This window comes from Cheilinus undulatus, linkage group 21, assembly GCF_018320785.1.
Source record: "Cheilinus undulatus linkage group 21, ASM1832078v1, whole genome shotgun sequence".
NCBI classification, from domain to species: domain Eukaryota; kingdom Metazoa; phylum Chordata; class Actinopteri; order Labriformes; family Labridae; genus Cheilinus; species Cheilinus undulatus.
Window position 1 is genome coordinate 8,221,378 of NC_054885.1, and position 27,050 is coordinate 8,248,427.

Consider the following 27,050-nt stretch of genomic DNA (forward strand, 5'->3'; position numbering starts at 1 on the left):
CCTGCTAAGAATTGATTTATACTGTAAGTATTGACTGAAACAAAAAAAACTTGTTTTAAAATGCAAAGTGAGTTGTAAATAATCAGAAATTAATCACAATTAAGAGTTGTAGTCATTCGACAGTCCTAATAAGCCTCCTGTGAGCGTAAATAAATGACACTAACATTAGCCCCGCCCACACTGTTTATTAACAGGTGACTGCACAAAAATGACAGATTTCGACTCCACTGTCCCTCCACACACATATTTGTTCGCAATCAGTCCTTCAGTGTGCAGTTTTCAGATGTATTTGTGCCCCGCCCCCACCCTCTCTGTTTTGACATCATGGAAGTGTTCCCACAGGGTGCTCACGTCCCAGCTCCAGTGTTCCCAGTGCTCCCAGTCTCTCTGCTGGGGACAGAACTCCTTCAGTGTCTGAATCAAATAAATTCCAGTTTATCCAAACACCAGCTTGTTCCAGTGAAACGCAGTTCAGTAGTCTTGGCCGTGAGCTTTCTTCTTCTACTGTTTTTTATTTTTTGGTAATGTCGCCACAGCAGTCGGTGCGGCCAGTCGCCTCTGGGATCCTGTGGATGTCTCCGATGAGGACATTTTTCTGGGTTTTTTTTGGTGTTTCATTGACAGTACAGTGATTTTTTTCAGTACAAAAACATCAAAAACGTTCAGAAAACACACAAACATTCACCAGACTCTCCTCGAACTCAAATATCCACATTTTGTTTGAATTTTTGACACTTAAGGTCTGAACAAATCTTGATAGGTGGTTCAAACAGACTCTGACCTGCAGCCGGAGAGTTCTGACATTGAGACAAAATGTAAACAAACCTTAATCCTTCTGCTTAAACTGTTTAAAGTTCCTGCAACCAAAAAGTCATATTCATTCACCAACATACCAAACTCAGCTGTAAATAATGTGGAAGTACCTTTAACGCTGCCTTCACCAGCATGGTAATAAATAACATTGTAAATAATAAAACCTTAAAACAACTTAAAGAATTCAACATTTGGATCTGATGTTAAATTGTCACAATACTTTAGATTTCAACAGATAACCAAAAATTGCAGGAAAATAACTACACACTCTGGATTGCACATTTCTGTGAACTAACCCTCAAATTACACATACTCTGTCTGCACAGTGATACACGTGTGAATTGCACAAAAACACTAACTGCTCCTTTTCTTGTCAATCTTTAAAATTCAGGAGAAAGGCTGGTAACCACTGCTCTAAAGTTTAAGGAATTAAGATGAAGGGAAAAAGACTAAAACTCCGCTAACTTATCCATACATGTGGCCAAAATATTGACTGTAAAAATCAGCAGAAATGTTCATATCTGCCAATACTGAAAATTAACTTTTGATACCAACTTCTGCTGATAGTAATATGACATCATGCATCCCTATTCCTGATATATTCATCCATGGTAGAAGCCAAAAAAATAACAGAATAAAAAAACAAAAATGAAACACAAATCAACCTCAGAAAGGCAAATTGGTCCGCTATACTCTACCACAGGTCTACAATGATCTTGTGATCGCTAATCTCCAGCTCCTCAGGGCTGCGCTGTGCTCCAAAAACAGATCCAGCGCCACCATCAGTTGGAGCAAAACCACTGCAAGTGTGGAACGCTGCAGACATGGAGTATGTGGAATTTGTAGATTTGACAATGTGACAAATTTGCAAGTTATTCTTAATGCATTCATTCCTTTCCAGTGAACCTGTCTTACAAAAAAACAGCTCCTTTTTGGAGTTTCTGTACTTTTTGATCCTATTGATTATTAAAAGAAGTTTTTAAAACACATGGTACTGAAAAGAATGGACATATCAAACATTTTGACAACCTTTATCGGACATTGACACTGAAGAGGTCTTTCTCAATCTGCTGGATTATTGTGATGAATCTTTAGCTGTGAGACTACATCTGAGTTTATCTTTAACCAAGCAAGATATGCTTAAAAACAAAACTTTTATGCACTTCTATCAAAAACACTGCAATAAAAACTATGATTGATGTATGTCTTTAATAAAAAAAGAGAAACCCAGGCACTGCAAACATGAAAAACTGAAAAATGGGGAATGAAATACTTAAAAAGTCTTTATCATAATTATGTCTAATTGTTTTTAAGTATTTCTTCCCTATTTTCATATCATGTCAGAAGTGCCTTGCTACCAGTCTTTTATATTGGACATTACTTCCTCCTGTTCTCCAATAGCAGCCAACTTTGCTTTACATTTAAGGTGGGCTCAGACTACATGATTTTTTTTGGTGGTTCCTGACAGCACCATGTCAGACTATGCAACCAAAGTCATGTTCCATCTTGGCCACACTACAAGTGTGACCCTGAACACTCATCGTATGCTGACTTTCTGTGCAGAACTTGAGCACAGCAGCGTAGATAGAACCCCCCTTGGGAGGCAAGAAGTGATTTCTGCAAAGAGAAATGCTAAAAAGGCCATGTTTAGAGCTGTTTATGACTATGCAAAGTATTCAAAGTGCGATAATATAAACATTCTTTATCATTAAGCCACTTTTGTGTCCCAAAAGCAGTGAAATATTCTGGCAAGAGTTAAAAAAAAGCTTAAAAAAGCAAGGAGAAAGGGCAGCGGGCAGGGATTTAAAAAGGTTTCGTCTAAAGCCTGGATGACGGTGTCACAATGCTCATGTATGGTCTGTCTCCACAAAGTGGGCCGACTTCAGGGTTTAGCTCATTAAACTCTGATCTTACCCATGTTTCCTCAGCTGAGGTCTGTCTCACCAACCTCCAGCCTCGCTACTTGGGACGGGAGATCCATCTCCTTTAAGAGATCCAGATCATTTGGCTCTGCTCAGTAGAGCTGGTTATCTGGGTGCCAAATGGCTTTATATGTGGTACTAAGGATGGGTATCGAAATCTGTTATCGACATGGTACCAACACATCCAATACCTACCGGACCGAATTACAACACAAATATCGATACTTCAATTTGACACCTTTCGTATTGAACGCAAAAGATACCTTAAATTCTTCCGCTAACTTTCAACACACTTCTACTCTAAAAAGTATTGATTTAGGCACTGTTATTAGGAAAAAAACATACCTCACAATACTTAGTACCAGCGTGGCTTTTTAAATGTGGATTATATAATGACGTCGGATGGAGGAAAGGAAACTGGCACTCAAACGGGAGCTAGCTACCGCAGTTGACATAAAAGAGCCATATTGTAGCAATGTAGAAATGTTATTGGATTTTTTTCTTTTTTGGGTTCCTGTTAGAAGGTTAGATGAACATCTCAGCTCAAAAAAAAAAAAATTCTGGCTACTATTTGAAGTATCAGGCTTTATGGGGTAAAATGCACGTTTATGATCTAATGAGGGAGAAAAGCCGTTAAATGCGACCCTGGCAGCCTGGTCTATGTATCCCAGCATGCTTTGTGCAGTGAAGCGGCATGCAATACACGTAGAACAGGGGGAATAATTTTGAATCTCATCTGGTCAGAAGCCAAGTGTGATGGCAGCGGCTACACTTAAAGGTGCAGTTTGTAAAATTGGGGTATATCAGCCACACAAAACAGTCAGATTCTAGACTGGGATGCTCACTTCTGGTGGTAGCAGTAGCAAGCAGTGGGGTAAAAAAAAAAAGGTTTGTGTTATTCGGTCCCTTCTGTGGTACTGTAGAAACATGCAAGATGGCTGACTCCATATGAATGAAATGTATGTATGAATAAATGAGTAAATGTATGTATGAATAAAAGGTTGATTCTTAGTTAAAAAATCATGTCACTCAAGTGTCATTCAGTCATGTCAACATTGTCATATATTGAGGTGATTTAACGCTAATTTAGAGAGGCCTACTTAGAAATATTATGTTTCACTTTCACCGAGTTTGCTCCACTAAATGCTAACAGGCTAAATAATGCACACTGCTCCTTTAAGGTCATGACTGTGCATGTGTCAGCATTCTATACCTGTATTTTGGTTGCACTTGTATAAAGGGCCAATCCAACTCTGTAGTTGAAAAATACACATCACAGTGTGTCTAACTGGGCGCCAGGGGTCTACTTGTTAGCTTGCAAGCCCTGGATACAATGATGTTTTTCCTTGAAGGGACAGCCAACCTGTGACTTATCACTTTCCAGTGTCTCGCCCTATTTCAACTCTATCCACTGACCTTTCTCTCTTATAAATAGCCTAAAAGTAAAATCAAAAAGTGCCTTGTACATAAGATTTAACAGTAAATATTTTCCTGTATGGATCAAACAACAGGGGAAGAATTTGGAGTAATTTATCCTCCTTAAATAACAAATTTCTGCTGAGAAAGACCTCCAGTGTTGTGGTGTACTTTTTTACATTGCAGCAGGTTTAAATCTTCAGGCATCAGACACTAAAGGATCCCAGAGGCGACTAAAAGTGTCTCTCCTCTCACAGAGGTGCTTTGTTTTGTTGGGTTTTTTTTGTTTTTTTTTAGCGATTTAGCATCTTTGCTAACAGTGATGTCATGTGTCCTTTAGTCCAGCTGCTCAGTGATGACATCATAAGAGAGGCGGGGTCTCCACATCCCCTGTCCCTCCCCTGTCGACTCTCCACGAAGCGATCGGAGCACTCAGAGGAGGGCGGATCATCTGAAACCCGCCTGGATACAGGACCGAGCGAAGCGAGCTGATTGGCTGCACTCTGTGAGTCCGGGTTGAAATGTATGAACGTCCTTCAGTGATCAAGTGTCCAAAAAAACGCAGAAAAATCACAGAAAAGAAAAAGACTGGAGAGGAAGAGAGAGAGAACACGGTGAGAAGAGGAAACATTAAATTCTAACATTGATTAGTAAAAGTTTAAGAAACATCTACTAGTCTTATCCTTAGAAATGTCCTCATCGACTGACTGCTATATTTACATTTGACTGATCTATTCTAAGTTCAAAGTGACTCACGTGGTCCTCTGAGCCTCCAGTGCTACGTTTGAGACGGGACCCCCGGCTGGCTGCTTGGCTCTGCCCCCCTCTCCTTCAGCAGGGGGCTGATCTCTTCCTCAGGGTCATAGTAATAAAACTTCCTCAGGTAGGAGATCAGAGGCCTGAGAAGACAGAGAGATCACAGGTTCTTGAAAGACCGTGTACTGGCTCACAGGCCAAGAGTATCTTTACCGTAGGAAATAAAATGTGTTTTTGTGGCACATTAACATCTGTTTAAGTACATCTAATTGAGTAAATAGCTTTCATTGTCCTGTGAAAAGGTATTTACCGCCTTTGTAATTACAGATTTTTTGCATATTTGTCATATTTCAATGTTTCAGATCATATAAAAACTTCATTCTGCATTTAGTCGTATTACCTCTGTCTAACATCAAAAAAATGTTGACTATAAGAAACATTTAAGTTTGGCAAATATGCAAAAAAAAAAGAAAAAAAAAGAAATCAGGAGCAGAGCAAATACTTTTCCCCAGTACTGTAGCTGTTTTAGCATAAATATTTAACTGTGGAACAGTTTTGTATTTCATGTCCTTTTGTGTATTTTGCTTGTGTTTGTTATTAAATGTATGCTGGTTTTTTTGCTTGTCTCTCTGTCCTTACTGTGATTCATGAAGCACTTTGTAACTGTGGTTTTTAAGAGTGCTTCATAGATGAAGTTCATTTTTATATCATTTATCTGGGTCTAAAGAAAATGTCACTTTAACTGAAAATTATCTGTCATTGACCGATTTTTGAGACGGATGACGGAAAATTTTGAAGGCTGTCTGTTAGGGATGATAATCGAGAACTGGTTCCAGTTGAGAACTTTTTGAGGTGTTGCAGTCAGTGACGCGAACAAGAACAGAAAAGCCAAGGAAGTAAACATGGAAGACAGTCGCAAAAACAGACGGTCAAAAGTGTGGCTTTTTTGTACAAGGTTTCAATTTAGTCTTAGACTTCCAGAGAGACAGGATCCAGAGACTAGTTTAATATTTATTTAAAGGTTTTATCTCTTTCAAGAAAATCCGCAGTAGTGTTGTATTTTAATTTGAGTTCAGAGACTGAAGATCCAGAGAGCAGTTTGTTTAAACTGAGACATTTCCAACGAAAAAGAGATTTTTTGTATATTTTGGCATGTAGGGATGCACAATATTATCAGTCTGGTATCGGCAGATATCAAAATTTCTGCAGATATTTACATCCGATATTTTGCCTGTGTATTTCAGCATAGACTGTAAATTTTGTCCATACATACTAATAAATTAGTGGAGTTTCAGGCTGAACCAACAGACCTATGTCATTTGTGGTCATTTTTTTTAATTTATCCTCATTCTTTAAACTTTAAAGTGTTTTTTAAGGACTAAAGTTTCTTTGGTCCTCCTCAAACCTAAAAGTGTGTCCACAAGGACTGAAATTTCTTGTCTGAAAAGCATACTTAACTATCAATATTGTTATCCCTATTAGCATGTTTTTCTCCTAAACACTTGATGTTCAACTTTTTTATTTATCAAAACTGTTAATTATTATGCATTACATTATACATTATAGCCAGTAATTGAAGTGTGTTTGTCACTGACTCTTATTGAAGGTGGCATACATCTTGTTCAGAGAGACTCAGTAAAATTTAAGTTCATAACAGTGAAATCCTTTACAGTCCAAAATTCACAGGAAGTAATTGATAAGGGAATTTTTAATGGCACTGATATTAAGACTGAATGATTTGGGAAAATAATGTAATTGCAACTATTTTTCCAACACTGCAATTTCAATTTGCAATACGATTACTTTTAAATTTCCTTATCTTGTGTAATTTTAGCCAGTGTAAGCAATAAATCATTCTATCACTTAATCAGCATGATATCAAATAGATCACTTTAGGGCTGAATGATTTGTTTTCAAATGCAATTGCAATCGTTTCAACTCATTACAAATTAGATACAAACTGTTGTCAGTTTGTCAACTGTTGTCAACACAAAAATAAGAAAGTAGGATTTTTGTAAACTATTAAAAAATAGAGAAATTTAAAAATTAAAGAAATTGACACCTCAATGTTTGCATGATACATAGAGCATTGTATTTTGCTGCAAAAAAATAGATTAACCAGTATTTTGACACATTTCAGGTTAAAGAATTGTTGCAGCTTCTGCGATGTGAAAATTGCAGGAGGCTATATTGCGATTTAATCTAAGTTTCAATGTCTTGCCCAGCCCTAACTGGTATCTACAAAATCGTATCAATTCCCACCCCTAATCTGTCATTTTGACTGATTGCAAAAAATGCATTTCAGCGCACTCACACAGAGCTTTTCTATTTCACACACGTGACCTATTGAGGAGGATATTTAATCAATAAAACAATCCTGTAGTCTGTGGGATCATCACATAAACTCATTTCTTTGGTTTTTGTTATGTAATCGCTGAACACTAAAAGAGAAACTTTATCAAAATACAAAAAAAGGGAACTTTATGGATTCTTTAGAATGTGGAAGTGGGTGTAAATACTGAAACTGAACTTTGTTTTTGGAGGTGAAAGATCAGCAGAAACTAAATTTAATATCTGGGACTTTCTAGAGTTTCAACATTTTTTAAGATTTTTTCATGTTCTGTTTCTGCAAAACAACAGAAAAGTAGCACTCGCTGAACTACGGAGGCATTTCTGCTTTCATCTGTTTAAGTTTACAGCTTCTCTGTTGCACATTTTTTTACTATTCTGACTTTTATACATCTTATTCTATTACATTTTAGTTCCCTAACAATAAGAGCTCTACTTTTTCATTTCATAACCCTTTATTCTGCTTCTGTTTTCATTGTCTTGCACTAATTCATTGAGATCTCTGGCTGATGTCTTATATGGTTCTGTTTTAATCAACAATTTCATATTTACTGTCATTTATTTCTCTGTTTTTTCTCTCTGGGTCATCAGAAATAAAGCAGATGAACATGAACTCACGTGGGCAGCGGCAGCTCCTGGATGTGGTCGATGCGGACGAGCTGTCTGATGCAGAAGCGACACAGATGCTGCAGAGACTTCACGCTGCTAAACCTGGAGACCGGGTACAGGAGCTGCACCGGGGTTGGGGGCAGACCTGAGGATCACCAAAAAAAAAAAAAAAACATAGTTCAACAACAGCTCTTACTAAACGACATAAAACACATGGAGGAATAAATGAGCAATGAGTCAGAGATGGAGACAGACGAGCTATGCAAAGAAAATCCGACAGTTTGTGGAGATAAGAAGATTAGACCAGTGGATGCAGGCAGGTAGAAACAGAGCAGTAGGACAGGGACGGGTAGGTAGAGGAAACATTTGGAGAGACAGACAAGTGAAAGGATGTAGACAGATTAGTGGAGACTAAAGCCTGACATCTTATTGGAAAAATGGAAACAACATTAAACAAGATCGGTAACCTGACACCCCAGATAGACTGTTTCATATATCCATTAGATGAATATATCTCACATTCATCAGGGAAAGCTCCCATTGAAATTGTCTGGACTTTTCAAGGAATTTTCAGAGATGATTTGACGAATTCTAAACGAGGTAGTAGACATTCACAGCTCCGTTAAGAATTGTGAGCTCAACAGGCAAATGCTCTTTTAGCTTACAAACAGTGGAGCTTGTTGTTGGATAAAACTCATGCTGAGGCCGGTCAGGAGAAGGGCAAAAATATCTTTTCTGCTAAGAAAGGTAAGAGTTGCTCTTTGCTCTTGTTGTAATAAAGAAAACATGGCCCAGATCTAGTAACACTGCCATTATACTATAGGTTGTTTGCGATCCTGAATGTCTGTTGAGGGTCAGGAGGTTGAGGCAGCCATTAGGAATGAATGGGAACAAAGGAAAGTTAGTACTTTACAGCTCTAAATGGACCTGTACGCTGCAATTATCATCAGAAAATTTCCACAGAAACTGAATACGACCCCTACGCTAAAGATAAAGGTGATTTTTTTTTAACCATAATTTAACAGATTTACCTGGCATGGAGGCGATCATTATCAAAAATTACTCAATCCAGCAGACCTCTTAACATCTAGTGTTGTCTAGCCAGATAAAGAGAGACCAGAGTCTAGAGGAGTCGCGTACTGAGCTAAGAGGCTCAAACATGCTTTAATTTGAAACGGTGATGTACGATGGGCAGAATAAACCTTGTGGGGTAAGAGACAGAGTAACTGTGTGTGCTAGCCACAGTAGCTAGCTCTTGTTTGTGTGCCAGTGTCCTTTCCTCTATCCTTTGTTGTTATTTAACCCATATTTTAAAGCCAAACTGTTACCAAATGAAGAGCCATTTAGGAGCCAACAAGCAGCTCTATTGCTGAGACAAATGATCTGGATCTCTTAAAAGAGACAGATATCCAGTAGCTACGAGTGAGACTGGAGGTTGGTGAGACAGACATCAGTTAAGGAAGAACAGGCAAGATCAGAGTATAATGTGCTAAACCATGAAAAACTGTACTGAACCAATCCAGACCACTTTTTGGAGACAGATCATACACGAGTGTTGTGTAACACTGCTTGTCCAGACTTCAAACAGAGGTGTTCATAATTCCTGCATGGTGCCGTTTCACCATGAGGTTTTAATGTTTTTTTTCCTTGAATGTTTCACTACTTTAGGGACACAAAAGTAGCTTAAGAATTAAGAATGCTTTTGTTTTAGCACTTTGGATGCTTGGCATAGTCGTAAAAAGTTAAAAACATGGCCTTTTGGTACCAGCTTCCAGTAAGACTAAGGGCCAATCCCATTTCTACCCCTTAACCCTTCCCCTTAGCCCCTGAAACAGAGTGGTAAGGTTTAGGGATGAAAACCTTCCCTTAAGAAACGAGATGCCATGATTGCTGTTCATCATCACATATTTGCCGATAAACAGTGCGTCATCAGAGGTGACAATAAAGCTTTGACCATCTTGTTCACACTGTGGATCTCTGTGTTGATCTTCTCCATACCGTTATTAGCTCTGGTTTACACGTGTACATACTAGGGCTGAATAATTTGAGAAAATAATCTAATTGCGATTTTTCTACCAAATGTTGCAATTGCGATTTTATATGCAATTGTCTCTCAAGTTCCTTATCTTATGTATTTTCCAACAAAAAACAAGCAATAATATATTCAAAACTACAACCAACAAAATATTAGATTAAACTAGGGCTGAACAATTGTGAAAAAATATCCAACTGTGATGACTTTGATTCACTTTGCATATTAGATATGAACTGTTGTATTTAAGGGAATGATCATTTTTATATAATTCTCATATTTAACATAAAATAACATACACAAATGAAGAAAATAGGATTTTTTTGGTACACTATTTTAAAAATATACCACTAGAATGATTGCATGATGTGTAATGCGGAATGTCCCTGGGGCAAAAAAAAAAAAAAGTTTTAAAATGGTATTTTGACACAAATTTCAGGTTAAAAAATATTGCACCTTCTGCGATTTGAAAATTGCAGCAGGCTATATTGCGATTTAATCTCATTTGCAATTAATTGCCCAGCCCTAGTACAATAAACTAGTAGCTAAAGATTTTTTAAAAAAATGTATTTTCCATAATCAGTTATAAATGTGGAAAATATTTACATATATGTGCCTCCATTAGTGGTTGTGATATTTCGCAAGTGAACGCGCTGCATGGTGGGAAATTCATCAAACCCTTTGGTTTCAAGTGTGGTCCTGAAAAATCTTCGTTTCAAAGGCTATGTAGCCCTTAACCCTTGATTAAAAAGAGAATTGGAATACCCCTTCACCTGCGCTGACATGTAAAATATTCAACACTTTAAAAAGTGTAATTTAACTATGTAATGTGGATCAATAGAAACACTTTTAAAGTGTTAAATTAACAACAACCTGGTTGGAGAGCTTTCCTCTTGTTGTTCTTGCCGATAAGGAAAGATACTATAATACTGTACAACTCCACAGTAACTACTCAGTACTCAGGATTCAAAGTGAGTTTTTAATTAAACACTATTTACTTTTACTTGAGTAGATTAATAGACCAGAACTTTTGCTTGTACTCTGATCAATTCTAACTGTACTTTTTTCTTTGAGTACAAAAGTTGTGTCCTTTCTGGAAACTAGAGAGGACTAAAGTGGTCAAATGTGGGACCATGCAGTGTTCCTCCATGGTTTTAAAGTCAAAAACACACTAGTGTTTTATATGTGACCTTTAGAATAAATTTAGTGAACTTACACAGTTTCAGACAAAGCCTCATAGCTTAAGTTCGCTTAGAAAACAAACACCACACAGCTTTGGACAAATCTGTCTAAAATTATAATATTAAATTAATTTGCAAATTTGCACTGATACAGATTCAGTTCCTGCTTTTAAAAACAGACTTGCTGGTACAGTAGACTCATATTCATGCAGCTGGAAAGTCTAAAATGATACTTTATGTACTACAGACTTTAAGAATAATGTTTTAATAGACAAAATACAAACTTCAAGATTTGAGGAATCACCTTAAAACCAAACATGATGTTTCTGTTGTTTAAGAGAGAAAATTTACTCTGCAATTACAGATTCATGACCTTTAATTTGACAAACTTCATCAAAAACTGTCCATTGCATGTTGCAAACCTCAACGGTTTAAGCTTTACTAAACGTATAAAAGAGATGTATCCACAGATATCATCAGGTTGTGACCTTAGACATGCAGCCACAAATGTACAAACACAACAAATATTTACAGTTATGAATAAAAATCCCAGGGCTGGCTCTAGTTGAGCCAGGGATGGAGGCGCAGCTCCTCCAGTGAGGGACGCAGGTCAGGATCTCTTCTCAAGCAGAGATTCAGGATGTCCTGACAGCCTGGAGATAAATCTGCACTGATAGAAATTTTACGGCAGAGGAATTTTGAAGTCACAAAGTCACTCTTTCCCCAGTGCATCAGGTTGTAGAGGATGATCCCGACCTGCCACACCGTGGTGGGACCGGCCGTGTAGCTGCCTCGTTTCTGGAACTCTGGAGGGATGTGATCAAGAGTGCCATAAAAGAGCTGGTATTCTGACGACTTCTCTGAAAAGCAGCTGAGTCCAAAGTCGATCAGTCTGGCTCGAGGGACGTCAGAGCTGGTGTCAATCAGAATGTTCTCCAGTTTGATGTCTCTGTGGAACACCTTCTTTGACTGCAGCTCCAACACCCCCTCGATCAGCTGCTTCAGTATAGTCTGGCTCTCCTCCTCATTTAGAGCTCTGTTTTTGTCCGCCATGTAATCATAGAGGTCCATAGCAGAGACCGGGCGCTCAAGGATCAGGATGAGCTCATCTTCCAGGTCGTAGTAATCAAGGAGAGAAATGGCAGCAGATTTCCTGACCTCTTGTTCATGGGTTAGTTTCTGCATTATAGCCACCTCCAGAGGAATCGTTCCAATGTATTCCTGGTCTGTGTCCTTTGGAAGCCGCTTGATGGCCACAGGGATGAGATCTCTCCTCCTGTAGCCGGCGTACACAGAGCCAAAGGTGCCTGCTCCCAGCGCGTTAAGCTGCTGGTACTTTTCCTCAAAGTCTTCCCTGCTGGAGGACGCTACTGTGGAGGTCTCCCTCTTCTCTGAGCTCTCCGGTGAGGATCTAACGGCCTCCTCTTGTTCAGAGACTCGTGATCTCTTTTTGGGCTCTATGTTGTCATTTGGGCATTTCCTCTTGACTCCTTTAGCTTTCTTTAACGGAGCAGCGATCTTCCGCCTCTTCTTGGTTTTCTCCTTTGCTTCCTCTGGAGATTTTCTCTTTCTGGTATCCTGGTCTCCAGAGCCAGACTTACAGACCGGGTCCTTCTCCGTAAAGTCAGCGTAATCCTGGCCAGCGTAAACTATCCCTCCAGGAACGAGAGGACGAATAGTAATACGGTCGTTGGAGACAAATTCACAAGTCACACAACAACAGCCAGTGTTAGGAGAAATCCTAGGACGCTTCTGGGAGGCAGATTTCAAAGTACGAGGCTTCATCTTGAAGTTCGACGACGATCAAAAACGGTGACTTTTCGTGAGCGAGTGAATCAAGACAGTGACTTTTGCCAGTCTGAGGCTGTCATTTAAGCATTTGAGAATGGAATCTTTGTGCATTCTTTGATGTTTAGAATTGTAACAATCCCCTCAAAGAGAGTTCTAGAACTCTACTGTTCTACTGGAAAGCCCCCCATCTCCATAATGACAGAACCACCGCTATTTGAAAAAAGGCCCAAAGAACAAATGGTGGTTAAAATTTACTTAAGTTTAAGGTTTATAAGGTTTAAGGTTTATAAGTCCACTCAAGTAAAAGTAAAAAGTATTTATTTAAAGTTTATTTTAAGTACTGAGTAGCTACTGAGGTTTAGCAAGGTGACATGATCTTTCCTTATTGGCAGTAAAGTCACTGCTATAATAAAGTTATATACACAAAATAAATCATGTTATTTCAACTCATACGGAGTTAAATATGACCCTCTAAAAGTCACAGGTCACATGGTGCAAATATGTCCAACAACAAAAACAACAACAATCCACTACATACATGAGCAAAACAACCCCAGCAGCGATCACTGCACAACAGGCAACATCTCAACACATCTAAACACTCTGCTCAAGGGCATGCTGGGAACTCAGCCCACATATCCCCCCAGATTTGAGGTGTTAGTTCAACTGACTCCACAGAGTTGTACAAACACTGTCAAATAACTAAGTCAGTGAGGACTGTTGCCCCGCACAACAGCTGTTTAGAGATGTCACATGGAATCATTCTCTCGCTGTGTGCTACTGCAGTCAACAGAAGTAGAAAAAATACAAGACTATAGTACTCAAGTAAAAGCACAGTTACTCTGGTTAGGACTTAATGGTTTAAAAATATACTCAAACAAGTACAAGTACACAAAAACTACTCATGACTCACTCGAGTCAGCCATCTTGGATTTTTGCATCTTGCATGTTTCTACAGTACCACAGAAAAGACTAAATAATTAGAAACATAATTTTACATATTCACGTGACTAAACACTTACTTAAATAGCCCGTATTATAAATATTGTGCTGCATTTTTACCGGGTTTGTTCCACTCAGTGCTACTATGCTGGATATTTCAGACTGCACCTTTAAAGAGAGTGTGTGCGTTCTGTTTACAACATGTGGCAAAAAGAGCGTATCACAACAGTAATCATTTAGCCTCCATTATCTTGTGTTCATGATCTTGGGAAACTAAAATTGCCCAGCACTACTATATGTGATGTCAGTTAATGATGTCACTGGTCACCAGATGGCGCCATTTGTCCAGTTTGACAGAGAGTCAAACACTCAAACAAACCTTTAACTAAGTTTAGTTTATAATGTTACGATAACAGTTCCTGTTCAAAAATGTCAGAAATTTTCTGTATAACTCACTGGTCATTGAATTTGGGCTCTCACTTGTGAAGTGTTTGTATTTTAAGCTCTAAATTTCTTTAAGACCAAATCTTTCCAATTAACCACTGTATATTTTGACGGTATATTTTCACAGAGAAAGGCGCAGGACCAGCATCGTTTGGACAAAGTATCTGGATGGATTGCTCTAATCAATTTTGCTGAAAGTTGCCGGTTGACACAGTCAGTCGTTAAGAAAGTTAACAGCTTATTTTTTGTATTTTTGGTAGTGAGTAAAAAAGCCATTATTAGGAAATGGTTTAAGGTGAAACCACCCACCACTGAGGAATAGATTGAAATTGTACACCAAATTTACATGACGGAAAAATCATCTTCTCCCTCAGAATACAAAAGGATAAGTTTTACCAGAGCTGGTCTAAATGGACTGAGTACATAAAACCTATAAGATCTGATTTTAGCTGAACCCACCTAATACATGTGATAAAGTATTTTTATCATATCTTGTTTTTTTTCCAAATACCGGAATACTCCCTTCCTCCCTTGGTTCTGTTTTTAATGTTGATATGACTGTTCAAAATCATAAAAACAGGAAAGCATATGCTGAAAGACTTTCTGACTCATGTCAAAGCCGTCCCTACTTCCTGGTAGAAGGAGGCCATTAACTAGTGGATAAAGAACTCAAGGTGAAACAAGGAAAGTCTGTTTATGTTAATAGAAATGGAAAGTGTAATGTCTTGCTCTTCCAATAAAAAAACAAAAAAAACAAAGCTAACAGCTGGACTGTTCTGCCTGTGTACAGAGGAAAATATTAAAGAAAGGGAGAGTAGATGGTGCTGTCGTTCTTCAGTTACAGTAATTCTGATATCAGAATTAACATCACAATAAAGCAAAGCAAGGCAAGTAACCTACTCAAGAGTCATCATGTTTGTATTTAAATCCTAGTAAAGCCTAAGACCCTCTAAAGGTGTATGTTCCAGTAACACACAGCGCGCACAGTCAAGTACATTTGCAATTAAAGCCATGATGAATGAAGACGGCTGCATACACAAATGCAGAGTCAAACAGGAAGCATGTCTCCAGTGTGATAGGTAGTTCAGACAGGTGAAGGCAGAGTGGGATGAGTGAAGGTGCGACATTCAGAGGTAGAGACAGACTGGTAGAGGCGGTGGCAGTGTAACACCGGCAATCATCATAACTGCCCACAAATGTAATAAACCAAAAACATACAATAATCCCACACATGTAAGAGCAGTCACCTAACTACTACATTCAGATTTACATTTGTTGCCTTTTTACATCTGCATGTTTATGTCAGCTGAAGCCCAAGTCACATAAACAGTTAAGGGGATTTTTTGTTTGCCATGAAATCGGAAGTAGTTTTTTCAGTTTTAAAACACTGGTCATGAACATGAATCTTGGCACTTTTCAATGAGAAAATGAGAGGACTGATATCAATTTTGGAAAATTCTGCAGGATCAAAGTTTTTTTCTTGAATTAAGCCCTCAGAGGAGGTTGATATGATACGAAAGTAAGTTACAGTTTACAGTTCAGAGAGAGCTGAAAATGCAGCTTTTATTGTACCCGAACAAAAGCCACAGGCTAAGGCTGTGCCGACTCTCCCTAATAAAGAAAGTTACCGTGTCTTAAACACACAGAATAGAAATTTCCTGAGACTAGTTTTTAGTTATTGCAGAGCTGGCTGGCTGAACAGTTTCTACATGTTATTTATAATTTCCTCAGAGTCCTTCTCTGACACATTTTAATCCAATCTGCTAAGATTCAAATTCCTGCCAGTGTTTAAAGTCTGAAAAACTACTTCCTGTTTCATGGTGAAATTAATGCACTGTTTTTTTTTTTTAAGTGACTTGAGCTCATTCATTCTTATTCATTCATGTTTTTTTTAAATATGTGTTAGTGCTATTGGTCATCCTTTACATATATGTCAGTGGGTTTAACAAAACTTAAGCAATAAAAGTGTCAAAAATATGCTGACTCTGACTATTTCAGCTCTAAATTAATTTGAAAAACAAAATATTTTTTCCAAATTCCCTGAACAACAGTGATTTTGGAGATGTTTGGCCTGAAGCCAGTGAAATGCAAATGCAACTTTAACAGTTTCTATATTTGTAGGCAGCTGCTGCAGATTTATCTTAAACATACAGGGCACAAACGTCCTGAGCTTAAAAACAAGTTTTGAGTGCACAGGGATTTGAAATTACTGTACACAATAGAACTGGCTGGGTGAACAGAGTTTGCATACATTATTTATAATTTCTTCAGAATGCTTTTTGACATATTCTAATCTACTGCTAAGTTTCATGGCCCTGCCAGTGTTGAAGACAGACTTCCTGATTCATGGCGAAAAAAAAAAAAATCCAATACCTATGTTTTTATATGTTAATAGACCTAATTTGAGACTTGAACCCTCTGGCATTTGCATAAAGGCTGCAACAAAGAGCAACGACCACAAACATTTAGTTTTCATGTTCATTTTACATGTGGAGGAATAATTATAATTTTCAAAAGCTGGAGATTTTTCCCTCCTCACAAATATAATTAATCCCTTCATTATTACTTTCCAGTTGGCAACTGCTATTCCTTTTTTAGGAAATATATTACTCTTGTGGGGTTATTACATTAAAAACTGCTGATATGATTTACATTTAGGGTTTATTACATTTGTGGGTAGTTATTACATTTGCAGGTGTAACAGGCAGTCAGACAGGTATAGACAGAAAGGTAGAGACAGTGGTTACCGGGGACTCTGGAGCGCAGGAAGTAGAGGAACTTCCCGTTCTTGGAGTGCATGATGGCTCTTTCTATGAACTCGACAACAGAGTGACATCGATCCTCAAACTTTGGGTGACACCACAGACTAAATGTGCCTGAAAGGAGAGACAACAAAGCAGTTTAAATCAGCTCAATAAATTCCTGTTTACATTTAAAAACCAGTTTAAATCTAAAATCCAGATTACAAAGATATAAATGAGATGATAATTGTGTTAAGAGTCCAAATTAAAATGATTTGATTATGTACGGTAGATATACTTATTGTGGTGGAAAAGCTGTCAAACAGCCAAGAAAAAAGGAGACCTTTAAACTGAGGTTCACTACAACTCCCAGGGTGCATTTCACAAAAACACAGCCAATCACAGTGCCTCATTTCCAGACCATGATTCAAACCATTTAGATTTTTCATCCATAGGTCAAAACTGATTCATTTTAGGCTTTTCAGCAAGCATGGATGAATCATGGAGAAAGACGCTATTGCTCATGGGTAATGTAGTATTTTGAATAAAAACAATGTCCTCACATCCCCACTGAGTTAAACTATATTTAAAAGAAATCAATCTTATTCTTTTTATCTTTATGTTCTATCTTCTACATTCTGTTAGTTTAGGCAAAAAAATCATGCTTTTTTAATCAGTTCAAGCTTCTGTAGGTTTTGAAGAAAAAGCAAAACCTTAGCTTCAGTTTTGACTGTTCAATCAACTGATCAAAAATCATTTATCTATTGATCTGCAGGCCTGTGACTTTATTACTACAGTGTATATTGTACATGTTTGTGTGTGTGTTACCTCTGTAGTGCTCCATGCGTGTGTGGTGTGTGACTCCCTGCGACCTGAAGCTCAGACTCAGAATGTAACGTGGATCTGAACTGTCCCGAACCAGAAATGACCCGTCTGGTTTCCCTTTCAGCTTCATCTCTGCGTCCTCCCAGTTCATCGGGCCCCAGTACCAGCCGCACTGTGACAAACACAAACATAGATGAGCTCCACGGTTATCAACATAGCTATAAAGTTCATAAAAGTGAGTCTGTGGCCCAGATTTCGATCCTGTCCATACCTTCTCCAGCTCTCTGAGGCTGGTGGCGAAGCTGCCTGTGTCCGGTCGGCTGAGTGGACAGCGAGGGGCGAGTCGAGGCGGAGGGTGCTGGCCATCTGGACGCAGAGGGATGGGTCTGGGTAAACCTCTCAGGAAAGTGTCTGATGAACACAAAAAGAAAAAAATAAAGATTAGTGTCAATGAAACACCTCACATCCAAAATCTACAAATGTGTGTTTGTGCTTTCTTACCGTTGAGGCTCAGGCTGTGTTGGATGGTGCTAAGGGAGGGGGGCAGTGCCATTGGTCGAGGGGGCAGAGACTGCATTGATGCCCCCACGCTGCGCTCACTAAATGGACCCTGCTGTTGAGGAGGACCCCCGAAATCATCTGCAGGAGAGAGAAGAAAACAGTTCACACCTGGAACTCATCTGAGACGAGCAGGTGGGTTAGAAGAAAGAGGCACAGACAGGAAGAAGAAAGAGAAAGAGAAAAAGTAAAGTACCGAGCAGACTGAGGCTTCGTCTGGGCGGTGGAGGAGGCGTCGGGGGGTGAAGAGAGTTCACCCCCCTCCGAGAAATATCCACATCAACCAGAGACACCGTCTCACCTGGAGACACAAAGACAAAGGAAGGAAGGGAAAGACAGTGGTGTTAGAGCAAAGAGGTGAAAATGTGACGTGTTAGTGTTCAACAGAGGAGGGAGTTTGGTCCAGGTGGGATCAGGTCCAGATGTTCAGACGTGTTGAGGAAGATTTCAAAGAGGAGGACACCCTTTTAAAAAATCCAAGCTCTGTTCTCTGTCAGTCCACGGTCAAGTTCCAATCACCAGTTATAAACATGACTGGAATTCCACTGTGCTTGCTTGTGGTGAATTTCTGCTCAATTCTCACACCAGCTCTAAGGGGATTAATATGGCGTCATTGTTGTTGCAAAGTCAAGAATATTTGAGGGCATCAGGCACTTACTAAGACCTCCTCTTTGAGCCTCTTGTGCTTAAATTTTCTCGGTGCATGCTTAAAATGTTTGCTCCCAAATCATTAGTTGCTTGCTCAATTTTCCTAATAAAGTTTTGTCAGACACAAAGTTTGGTATGTCAGCAAACAAAATTTTGCACACTCACAAAGTTTCATACACCATAAATTAACATTCATACCAAGGCAGGAGAGGTTTCACATATGTGCAGAGAAAGTTTTGAGCTTGCACACAAAAAGTTCAGTAAGTTAACAAAAAGTTTTGTTCACATGCAGATGAAGATTCAAACACCAGAAGAGGCGAGTTTCATATATAAACAGAGAAAGTTTCATACACCAGTAGAAAAGATTCATACAAGCTGACAGTTTCATACACCAGTAGAGAAAGATTAATACAGGTAAACAGTTTCATACAGCAATAGAGAAAGATTTATACAGGTAGACAGTTTCATACACAGCAGAGAAAGTCTCGTATGCATACATTAAAAGTATCATTTGCATGCATAGAAAATTTGATATCCACATAAACTAATTTTATACCCTTGCATATAAAGTTCAATGCAAATCTAAACTTTCATACACACAAGGAAAGCTTCATACACACAGAAAGTTTTATTCACACATGGAGAAAGTCTCATATTCATGCAAAAAGATTTGTCCTGTGCATAGAAAGTTTCATTCAAACTCAAGGAAAGTTTCATACACACGCAAAGCAAGTTTCATACGCTTGCTGAAAAAGTTTCATACATGTGCAGAGAAGTTTCATACGCACTAAGATAAAGTTTTACACACATGAAGAGAAAGTTTCATATGTTAGCATGTTTCAGGCAAAGTGTTTTACAGGTACAAAGAAAGTTTCATCCTCCCGCATTAAACGTTAAGTACCCTCACATAGAAAGGCTCAGATTTGTATAGAGAAATTTTTATACACATGCAGAGAAAGTTTCGTACATGCAGAGTTTAGTGCGGGTTCACAGAGGAAAAATAGGAGGGTAGCAGCTTCACAAACAAGCAACCTGAACAGGAGGAGAATTTTTGAGCAAGAGTGCAGGAAATCTGAGCAAACAACCAAAGATTTGAGAACAAGTGGGTATCTTAAGGCTCAGAGAAAATCTCAGCACAAGGGGACAATTTTTAACTCAAAGGGAGGTTTTCATTGAGCGTTTGAAAAAATTCTGAGCCCAAAATCAAGAAATCATGCACTGAAAACAATAAAATGTGCTTGAGTTTTGCAACAACAATGACTCCATAAACTTAATAAGATGAATGAAGTTGCTGCAGATTGGAGAGATCACATGCACACTAGATTTTATTCTTACCGGTGAAAGCAGGAGTGAAGGGCACCGGAGAGAAGGCACTGTGAGGTCTGACCTGCAGTCTGAAGGAGAGAAAAAAAAAGAACAGTTTAACTTCACCGACCTCAACACTGACAGAATTGTTGTCGCAAATTTCAAACCCAAATTAATTACAGCAAATTTTACTGACAGCTGAGGATGAAGAAAAGAACTCAGTCCACCAAAAAAACTAAACTTGAGCAGAAGAAGAAAAGAGGAAGAATGTGACAATGATGAGAGAGTAGAAGAAGAAGTAGAGAGGGGAAAAAAGAAAGACAGAGGAAACAGATGGAGGAAAAAAGGAGAAGTAGAAAGAATAAAGAAACAAGGAGAACATAACAGTAGGAGATAAAAGTCAATAGAAAGAAGAAAAGGCAAAAGAAAGAGACAAAACAAGAAAGGATGAGGGGGAAGAAATAAGAAAACAAAGATGAAAAGGAGGTAAGGAAAAATAAAGAAGACAAAGAAAAGATCATCATCCAGCTTGAAAACAATGATGTAACCCTTGCAGGATTTTCAGACACATTCAGAAGTTTTTGAACATTTTTCTTCAGGCTTCAGGGAGTCTCACGCTGAGCCTATAAAACATAAACTTTGTGTGTCTGCCTCTGCTGACGAGCAGTCGAACCACACTGGGCCAAAACTGACTAATGTATTTCATTGAACAGATAGCTGATGTTTAGAACCAACGTGTGTCAGTGGCTGTCCTAGGGTTATAAAAAAGTCTTGTGCCACACAGTCTCTAAAGACTAAAACTGAGATTTCCCCTGGAGATGAAAACAGTCTCATCAGATCAAAAGACTACACAGACGCAGGGAAATAGCTAATCCAGAGTTGGCATTACTAATAAAGATACCCTGACTGGTAATTTTGAAACTGTTTGTGTGGGCACTGCCGGAGAAACAGAGCAGAAGTTAAACTACTTAAGAAGGAGGTTCCACATTATTTAGCAGGCCACAGGTTTCAGCAATATGGGAAAGAAAAAGGATCTCTGCTGCCAAAAAGCATCAAATAGTGTAATGCCTTGGACAAGGTATGAAAAAAACAGATATTTCAGGAAAAATTAAGCGTGATCATCGTACTGTGAAGAAATCTGTGTCTGATTCAGAATACAGATGGGTTTGTGCAGGTAAAGGCATAACAAGGAAGGTTTCTGCCAGACAAATTCATCGGATTAAGAGAGCAGCTGCTAAAATGTCATTACAAAGCAGCAAACAGGTATTTGAAGCTGCTGGTGCCTCTGGAGTCCCACAAACCTCAAGGTGTAGGATCCTCCAGTGTCTTGCAGTCGTGTATAAATCTACTATTCAGCCACCCTTAACCAATGCTCACAAGCAGAAACGGTTGCAGTGGGCCCAGAAATACATGAAGACACACTTTCAAACAGTCTTGTTCACCAATGAGTGCCGTGCAACCCTGGATAGTTCAGATGGAGGAGTAGTGGACGTTGGTGGATGGCCACCATGTTCCAACAAGGCTGTGACGTCAGCAAGGGGGTGGTGGAGTCATGTTTTGGGCTGGAATCATGGGCAGAGAGCTGGTAGGCCCCTTTAGGGTCCCTGAAGGTGTGAACATGCCCTCGGCAAAGCATATAGAGTTTCTGACTGACCACTATCTTCCATGGTACAAAAAGAAGAGCAGTGCCTTCTGTAGCAAAATCATCTTCATACATGGCGATGCTCCATCTCATGCTGCAGAGAATCCCTCTGAGTCATTGGCTGCTATGGGCATAAAAAGAGAGAAACTCAAGGTGTGGCCCCAATCCTCCCCTGACCTCAACCCTATTGAGAACCTTTTGAGCATCCTCAAGCTAAAGATCTATGAGGGTGGAAGGCAGTTCACATCAACACAGCAGCTCTGGGAGGATATTCTGACATCTTGAAAAGAATGTCAAGCAGAAACTCTCCAAAAAATCCCAAGTTCAATGGATGCAAGAATAGTGAAGGTGATATCAAAGAAGGGCTCCTATGTTAACATGGAACTTGGCCTGTTAAGATGTTTTTGATTGAAATAGCTTTGATTTCAGTAAATATGACCTCCTAATGCTGCAAATTCAAAAAATGACCATTTTCAGTTCTTAAACCACCTATAAAAAGTTTGAAACCCTGTGCAAATATTTTGGAACAGTGCATGGTGAGTTTGTTTGTTTTTTTGTTTGTTTTTTTGAAAAAAAAAAAAAAAAAAAAAGCTCTGGCTTCCTGTCTGAAACAGTGGTTATTGCATAGGAATGACAAGGAGCGCTGTGCCGTCACAGTGCCAGTGTGGACCAAAACATGGCGGCCTCCTGGTGAGTTTTTAAACTCAAAGTACTGAAAATGCAGGTATCTAGTGAGTTTTTTTAGTTCATAGATATAAATATCTATGCCAGCCTTACACCAGGGGACGTTGCTAAAACAGAAGTTCTAGTCAAACAATACCGGGTACTTTCATCTCTTTCATCACCAAAAATTAAGTTTATATGAGATGGAGTACATTATAGTGGGTCCATACCCTTTTTAAGGGGGATGTGGGACTGAGAATGTTTCTTTGATTAAGTTTATTGTACTATTAATCATCTGCAGTGCCTTCAGAAAGTATTCAGACTCCCTTCACTTTTGTTATTTTGCTACCCAAAAAGTAAAAAATACATGTATTCTTACTGATTCACACTCTGTACCGTATTATGACAAAATAAAAACCATAATGTTTTGGAAAATTCATTTAAGATAAAAACTGAAATATCACATCAACATAAATATTCAGACCCTTTGCAAAACACTTAAAATTTTGCTCAAGTTCTTCCCATTTCTCTGAATCTTTGAGATGTTTATACACCAGTTTTAATTTTGGCAGCTATTTCTAATTTTAATCTTAGTTTTAGTCTTTAAATGAAATGTATTTTAGTTTTAGTCATATTTTAGTCATTTCTATCCTTTTTAGTTTTAGTCTAGTTTTGGTCGACGAAAACTTGAAACATTTTAGTTTAGTTTTAGTCCATTAAAAAGTTCTATTTTTGTTAGTCTTAGTCCAATTTTTGTCATGGAAAAAAAGGCTGTCAATGAACATTTTAGTTGTTGTTTTAGTCGACGAAATTAACACTGTTATACACCTTGGTCAGAGTCCACCTGTGGAAAATTAAACTGATTGGACAGAATTTGGAAAGGCACACTCCTCTTTATAGAAGGCCCAACTGCTGACAATGCATATCAGAGCAAAAACCAAGCCATGAGGTCAAAGGAACTTCCAGCAGAGCTCAGAGACAGGATTGCCGCAAAGCACAGATCTGGGGAATGATACAGATATCTCTGCTGCACTGAAGGTTCCCCAGAGCACAGTGGCCTCAATGATTCTCAAATGGAAGAAGTTTTGCACAACCAGGACATTGTCGCCCAGCCAAACTGAGCAGTCAGGCTAAGGGCCTTAGGAGGAGAGGTGACCAAGAACCCTATGGTTACTCTGACTGAGCTCCAAAGATCCTGTGAGGAGATGGGACAAATTTCCAGAAGAGCAACCATCACGGCAGCCCTCCACTGATCTGGGCTAATGGCTTGACTCTCTCAGCGCAAAACACACAAAAGCCCACAAACTCCACGTGGGCTTTGGTGTGTTTTATAGAAACATCTCAGCGAAGATCAAGAGAAATGGGAGGAACCTGAAACAAATTTCAAGTGTTTTTGAAAAGGGTCAGAATACTTGTCAATGTGATATTTCAGTTAGTCATTTTTTATACATTTGCAAAAATTTCTAAAATTCTATTTTCACTTTGTCATGATGGAGAAGTGTAAATTAATGAGAATAAAAATATTTTTTTTGACTGTAGCATCAGGCTGCAACATAAAAAATAAAAAAGTGAAGGGGGTCTGAATACTTTCTGAAGGCTCTAAAATAACATGGGTTCATTTTTAATCATGTGGTGTATGTTTGGCTACTTCTGACATGAATGAAGCAAACTGTTCCTTATCAATCATCAATCATCTGTTCGTACCTGCTGCTGTCCTGCTCCGTGGTGCTGCAGGTCGACCCCCACACGTCCAGCAGACTCCCCCCAGACGACGTCGACGACGCCAGAGACGGCCTCTTATCCAGCAGCCCCCCTGAACCCCCACTGGAGCTCTTGGTTCTAAACAGCTTACTGAGCCGGACCTTCAGGGACCCTCCTTTCCTCGACTTCCCTCTTGGCGTCTTCTCTCCCTCTCTCCCCCCTCCTGCTCCCATCTCCCCCTCCAGGACCACCAAAGGGGAGGCGCAGCGACCTCCAGAAGCCAAGCCGAGTTTGGGGGTGGTGGCGCGGCTCTGGGGCTGGGAGCGGGACTGGTGCTGGTGTGGGGGGCGCGGACTGGGGGCAAGGCTGGAGGACGGGAGCGAGTCTGGGGACATCTGGAGGGCCGCTGCAGCCTGAGGGGGCTGTGGGTGGATAGTGGGGTAAAGACAGGGGGGGTTGGTGGTGTTGATGGTGGGACGGGGGTCTACACAACTGGGAAGGGACACCGTAGCACCCAGTACCGCTAGCGAAGATCGGCAGGACTGATCAGTGCAGACCCCCGCCTCCTCCGCCAGCCTGTGGACCTGCTGCATCAGACCGCTCAGTGTCCCACTGGAGAACACAGGTCCCGCGCCCTCCGATGTCCCCCCTATGACCCCCATCCTGTCTCCTTTTTCAGACTCCCCCATATCCCCCCTGTCCCCTCCCTCCTCAAGTCCACCAACCTCTTCAGACCCCAGACCCTCCAGGACCAGCAGGGCATCACTAGTCTCACTAGGATCCTCGCCCCCTGTCCCTGAGGCCAGTACACTGTGACATGAGCATCCCCCACTTCCTCCCCCAACCCCTTCCTTCCCTTCACCCAGCTGACCCAGCCTCCGTGCCAGTGCTAGGACCGGGTCTTCTCCTCCAGACGTACAGGTTTTTCTAGGTTCCAGCAGGCCCAGACGCAGGGCTTGGTCCAGCAGACCTGGAGGCCACTTAGCCAACCGGTCAGTCAGCAAGCGGTGTCGGTGGCACAGGGCCGACCCAGGCTCAGAGTCCAGAGCCGGGATGCCCTGTGATGTCTGTGATCCATCAGACCCCTTTGACAGTCTGAGTACCGGGTGCCACTGTAGTATCTGTGGCTGCTGTGACTGCAGGTTTTCCTCTGCAGAGGGGGTGCAATGTGAGTTTTGGTCCCGACCACCTCCAGGCCCGGGACCAGCTGTTGTGCTACCAGGACCAGGACCTGATCCAGAGTCTAGCTGCTGTCTCTGCCTCTCTGCCTCCTCCTGGAGAAACCCTGGGGGCGGCTGCTCCAGACCACACTCGAGGATCCGGTCTCCGGAGCGCAGCAGGTTCTGAAACACCATCAGCTGCGCTCTCGACCCGTGCCCCCCTGAACCGTGTTGAACCGGGTAGTCCACAAACCTCTGGGCCGCTACGGCAAAGTCCTCTGGCGGCGGAGGGGACAGCGGAGCCTCCGAGCCCGGCGAGGCCTGCGTCAGCATCAGTCCGCCGTCCAGCTCTCCTTTCCCGGGGAGCGGCGAGCTGTAGTGCGGGGAGGCCGAGCCGAGGCCTGGCGAGGGGCCGCTGGGGTCCAGATCAAAGCCGCCGCCGTGGTGACCCAGCACGGACTTCACGGGCCCGAAGCCTCCGCCTCCGGATATCAGGTCGTCGGGCTCGTCCAGCCGGTCGTACTCAGCCGCGGAGACGAGCCGCATGAGGACGAAGTCTGGAGACAGCTGGTCTTTCTGCTGCGCGTCGTTCATGCTGACAGGCTAACGTTAGCTCGGCAGCTAAACGGCTCCGCTCTTACATAACAGCAGAGAAATAAACACTAACGGAGCTAGCCGAGGCTAGCTGCTGCATCCTCCCCGATAACCGGGCTCCCCACCGAGCACGGACCCACAGCCGGTCCCAACCGGCTCGTGACGGTAACGGCTCCGCGAAACGACGTCAGAACATGAAGAGACATGAGAAACCCGCCCGGTGCTGTCAGCCGCTCGGTAATGTTAGCTCGCTGTTAGCCTCCTACCGACTCATCCTCCGGTCAGACAACATGGATGTGATGATGGAGGGGGGCGCGCGCGGGGCGGCTGCGCAGCGGCGGCATCAATAATCGATCAGCGCTGATTGATAAACGGAGGCTCGGTGGACCCCGAATCTGAAACCTCCATCTGCAAAACACCTCCCGGTATCGGAGAGCCTCCGTCACTACCGGGGTCTCTCTACCTCCCTCTCTCTCTCCGTGAGTGTGTGTGTGTGTGTGTGAGAAAGAGAGAGAGCGAGAGAGGAAGAGAGCAACAAATGAACACAAACACCGACAGCCTGATTAATACTTTAGTTTTATTCACACACAGAATAATAACGTCTACAATATTGAGAAGCACTTTATTTTAGTGGGCCCTAATTACCAAGTAAATTTATAGCGATGATTGGTAATTATCAAGTAATAAGTTGGTATTTACCCATAACCCCAGGGGCGTAGCACAGGGGGGAAAAGGGTACTGATTCCCCGGGCCCACAGTAGGGAGGGGCCCTTGAGATGCCTGTATGGAAGCCCATTTGGGTCAAGTAAAAGAAAAAAAAAGGAGGAAAGTACATAAATTCTTGAAAGAAACTTCTAAGTCATAACTATGAAATAAAGGGTCATAATTGTAAGATTAAAAAGTCATAAATATGAGATAAAAAGTCAAAGTTATGAGATAAAAAGTCATGATAAGGAGA

The 27,050-nt window shown here is 40.7% G+C and overlaps 1 protein-coding gene across 3 annotated transcripts; it reads right to left on the bottom strand.

The window, feature by feature from the left end:
- Nucleotides 1-10: 10 nt before the first annotated feature.
- On the bottom strand, nucleotides 11-26,560 carry LOC121529455. Of its 3 annotated transcripts, XM_041817331.1 has the most exons (10): nucleotides 24,342-26,560; nucleotides 20,363-20,421; nucleotides 18,576-18,680; nucleotides 18,323-18,460; nucleotides 18,093-18,232; nucleotides 17,825-17,993; nucleotides 17,003-17,131; nucleotides 7,875-8,010; nucleotides 4,908-5,050; nucleotides 12-4,739 (listed from the first exon to the last, which is right to left on the bottom strand). In XM_041817331.1, exons 1-9 carry the CDS (start codon nucleotides 26,090-26,092, stop codon nucleotides 4,930-4,932), a joined length of 2,748 nt encoding a protein of 915 aa, XP_041673265.1. In that variant the 5' UTR covers nucleotides 26,093-26,560; the 3' UTR covers nucleotides 12-4,739; nucleotides 4,908-4,929. The 3 variants fall into 3 exon arrangements, with proteins under 3 accessions (XP_041673264.1, XP_041673265.1, XP_041673266.1); XM_041817330.1 differs by having other exon boundaries at nucleotides 11-4,739; nucleotides 17,825-18,232; XM_041817332.1 differs by lacking the exon at nucleotides 18,576-18,680 and having other exon boundaries at nucleotides 13-4,739.
- Nucleotides 26,561-27,050: the final 490 nt, after the last annotated feature.

Coding starts and splice junctions, on each gene's coding strand:
- LOC121529455 (XM_041817330.1), bottom strand. CDS start 26,092: ATGAACGACGCGCAGCAGAAAGACCAGCTGTCTCCAGACTTCGTCCTC. Junction 18,461..18,575: donor ACGAAGCCTCAGTCTGCTCG/GTACTTTACTTT, acceptor TCTCTCCTGCAG/ATGATTTCGGGGGTCCTCCT. Junction 18,233..18,322: donor ACACAGCCTGAGCCTCAACG/GTAAGAAAGCAC, acceptor TGTGTTCATCAG/ACACTTTCCTGAGAGGTTTA.